Source organism: Teleopsis dalmanni, unplaced genomic scaffold, assembly GCF_002237135.1.
Source record: "Teleopsis dalmanni isolate 2A unplaced genomic scaffold, ASM223713v2 unscaffolded_contig_0098, whole genome shotgun sequence".
NCBI classification, from domain to species: Eukaryota; Metazoa; Arthropoda; class Insecta; order Diptera; family Diopsidae; genus Teleopsis; species Teleopsis dalmanni.
Genome location: NW_024031480.1, coordinates 1 through 4,293, shown reverse-complemented (window position 1 = coordinate 4,293; position 4,293 = coordinate 1). Strand labels below are relative to the sequence as shown.

At 36.8% G+C, this 4,293-nt stretch overlaps 1 protein-coding gene across 1 annotated transcript; it reads left to right on the top strand.

The window, feature by feature from the left end:
• Positions 1-466: 466 nt before the first annotated feature.
• Positions 467-2,402, top strand: LOC119663045 (putative mediator of RNA polymerase II transcription subunit 29; the record flags this gene model as incomplete). The annotated part of the gene is made up of 2 exons (XM_038072709.1): positions 467-1,300; positions 1,841-2,402. Coding segments are annotated over exons 1-2 (1,396 nt in total), but the record flags the coding sequence as incomplete, so codon positions are not given.
• Positions 2,403-4,293: the final 1,891 nt, after the last annotated feature.

Here is a 4,293-nt window from a genome sequence, read left to right as displayed (position 1 = left end):
GAATTTATCGAAATGCACATCCGGACTACTAGCTTTATATCCGACGACGAGACTTCGAAACATTGGGAGAACTAATCGACATGGCTGGTGATTACGAAGCTATACGGGGAGAACAAGAGAAAACCGGACCTCCAAGGCTAAGAGAGGAAAGAAACCACCTAGTCCAATCTTTCGAGCAGAGAATCCAAGACGCACCAAATGCGTGCCGAAGGTGTGGGAAATTGGGACATATGGCAAGAATCTGTCGAAATCCAAAAATTCTTTTTTGTTGGATCTGTGGAAAACAGAACACACGAACCCTTGACTGCTGCAAGGAAGATCCGGGAAACGAGATAAGAGGACGACCAACAGTGGGGAAGCCGTTCTCTCGAAATTTAGGCCCCGCAAGGACTTAAGACTAATCCACGTAAACGAAACTCGAATTACGGCACAAGTTCAGCCACAACAGACTTCTACACAAGTAACAATGTCGCCAGCTCATGTTTCCTCACCATTGACACTATCTACGTCTCAACAGCAACAACCACAAACTCCTTCAACTCCATCACATCATCTAAATAGTATTTTGAATGAAACAGCTAATTCTAATGATTCCTCAACACTAGCAGTTGCAGCCAATGACAGCAATAACAGTAATAACAGTAGCAGTAATAGTTCAACAAATAGTATTGTAAATAATCAACCAACGATGCCATTACAGAATACAATGAGACTCATATCCATGACGCCAGTACGAGTTGAAGATATCCATAGTCTAGGCCCGGTATCACCTGTCCGGAACCAGCAGCAAAGTAACCAACAACATAACCAGTCGATAGATAAGCAAACAACAGCAGAAGTAAATAAAATTGCAACTTCAAAGACAGCATCACTATCCAAGCCAAGTATAATACAAAGCACACAATGTCGGATTTACCCAGACAAGCATTCAGTAAAACTGCGAGAAAATTTACAAGAGCAAGCGCCATGTAAATGCCTTGTACCACCATCGCATGATCCAAAAGCAAACAAAGAGATACAAGAGTTCCAAATCCCAGAAGCACAACGTCAGCGAAATTTAAAACATATCGAAGAAAATCCGAAAGTATTTAGTCTACAGCGATACACACAAGATCGTGAAGAATCACAAACTCAAATACAAAAGGCACAACGACAACAACGTCCAAGATATATCAAACAAAATCCAGAAGTATTTCATCCAATCCGAGTAATACCAGATCAAGTGCAAGCGCATGAAATACAACCACAGCAAGTTCCGCAACATGTTACGCCTATCGAAGAAAACAAACCAGAAACTCTCGTGAGACGTCTAGGCACATTTAAACGAAAGGATGACCATCATCATGTCAAAAACCAAGATGATTACTACAAAATTTTCAAGAGTCCAAAGAAACGAAAGAGAAATCGTGCCTCATTCTAAGAGAAATATACGTATCAAAGCCCATATCGCTGACCTCCTAATATATTATGGAAAATAAAAACAAAAAAAAAAACCCACACTTGAAAAAAAAAAATATAATAAACAAATCTATTGCATTTCGTATAAAATATAAAATAATAAAATATTATAATAATAATATAATCATAATAATATAAGTCAATAATAATTTAAAGTAATAAAGATAATAATGACTTTCACCATTAACAAACTGTCTCCAGTCAGTTGGCTAATTTAACAAAAAAAAATATTCAGGGTGTAGAGTGCAAAATAATAAGCAAAGAAAAAAGTAAAAAGGCTACTCTGCTGCAAAGGTTCAAAAAGCGCAAATCATCAGGATGTTAGCCGTATATAAGGACCACGCGTGTTTTAATAAGCTAAGTTCGATCAAAAAAATCAAAGATGGCAGATGATTTGGAAACCAAGTTTAAGCGCACAGCCGCACGTGTGCAGCAACAACTAAAAAAATTAGTAAAGAACAAACCACGCAGCCTTTACTTACCAATCGCCATGGAACAAACAGCCAAACAAGATAAAAACAAGCTACGCAAAAACCAACCTGGTAAGAAAGAGCAAACCATGGAAGATGTCCAAATACAACCAACAATAAGACCATCAGACCGGAAAATGTTGCCGAAAGCCATTGGGTGGCGATGTAAAAAAACCCACCAGAACAACAGTGACACACAATCACACCGAGATCCAACACGTGCTCCAGCAGCCTCGACAACAGTAAAAATAGATAATGATGACCAGGATGTACTACAGTGTACATGGAACGATGTGGTTGATGAACAAAATCGATCGCCACCAACACCCGTGATTGACGAGTTATACAGTGAGTTATTAAAGAATGCAGCCGAATCGCAACCATCAGTAGCAGATACAGTCAGAAAATTTGTGGACAAATATCCACCAGAGGTGAGCCAAGCTATTTGCGATGCCCGCAGAAAACGTGGTGCAGGTAAAAGAATTAATTTCCAGCGTGTCGTCGAAGGCAAGGCGTACCAAGTGAAAATCAGTCGGAAAGGCGTAATAAAGGTTTGGGTGAAATAAAATGCGACAACAAAATTTTAATCTTCCGAAGAGGGGAGAGAATGTAAAGGCTGAAATTTCTATAAAGCAATTTCAAACCATACATAAATTCTTGTGTAAATCTGACGTCAGACCGTCAGCCTAAAACACAACACCATCACCATGGACTATTCAAATAAAGAACCCAACTCACCCCTACAAGATCAGCATGTAACCTGAAAAGAATAAAATTTATTTTATTACTTAACAAGATGGTAAGACAATAACATTACCTGCAATCCATGCGTTAATAAGCCGCGGATAAGACTAATAAACAAAACTGAAGAAGAAGAAAAAAAAAAAGAGAAAATTAATAACAACAAACCAACAAAACACAACTTGAAAACATGAATTTTGAATTACAAATAATCATACATTGAACAATTATTAAACAATAAAACACACTTTATATCTTTATTGAATAAACATGAATTTAAAGAAATAAAACAAACACTCATTGTTTACATTTTTACAATAGAAAAAAAAAACAACACATCAGTAAAAAACCCACTGCTGCCGTAAATTCTTCGTTTGGTTTATTTTTCCACTATATGTAGTAAAACACAAAATTATAAACACTATATCAATTATTAATCATATATGTTTTTTTTAACATAAACAAACTACCATACAAAACAATAATTACAATCAGACACTTGCACTAATTCTCCTACCACAATATCACGCACATATATATATCGTTGGGGTTTTATTTTATTTATTAAATAATGGAAGTTATAATTAATTGAATTAAATTGAAAACTAACACTTTATGGTGGTTTTAAATTTTAATTCTCTTTCCGAATTAAATCAAAAAGACGCGAAATATGTCAAACATAAAAGTCAGGCGAAGAAAAGTGCGCAAAAATGCAAATAACACGAAGTACACGACAATACACAAAATACACAAGAAAGACACGAAAAGCACAAAAAGTTAACACGAACAACGAAGTTTACCGGTACGCTACACCGAAAAGCTCCGGTCAATTCGGTATATAAGAACGCGCATTTTACAGAACGGGGGACTTGTCTTTTGGAGCTCAAGCGAGTTACAAGTTCACTGGTCAATTCGATCAAAACTAGATTACAGGCTACTTCAGTCTAACTGGTCAATTCGATCAAAAATAGGAAACTGGTCAATTCGATCAAAACTAGATTACAGGCTACTTCAGTCTAACTGGTCAATTCGATCAAAAATAGGAAACTGGTCAATTCGATCAAAACTAGATTACAGGTTAGTTCGGTCTAACTGGTCAATTCGATCAAAAATAGGAAACTGGTCAATTCGATCAAAACTAGATTACAGGCTACTTCAGTCTAACTGGTCAATTCGATCAAAAATAGGAAACTGGTCAATTCGATCAAAACTAGATTACAGGCTACTTCAGTCTAACTGGTCAATTCGATCAAAATAGGAAACTGGTCAATTCGATCAAAACTAGATTACAGGCTACTTCAGTCTAACTGGTCAATTCGATCAAAATAGGAAACTGGTCAATTCGATCAAAACTAGATTACAGGCTACTTCAGTCTAACTGGTCAATTCGATCAAAGTAGGAAACTGATTTCATTTAATTTTCTCTTTTCCGTTAATTATTATTTTGATCATTCAGCCCACAGACAAATTGCTTGACACAAAACATCCGCAAGAAGAGAAGGAACCCAGGAGAGAACGCGGTCCTGTCAGGTACCTCCTCAACGTCAGAAGCAACCACGGAAGCCTGTACAATGATTCCATAAAATCACGCCTATATTTACCCTGAAGACACAAACATCAGAAG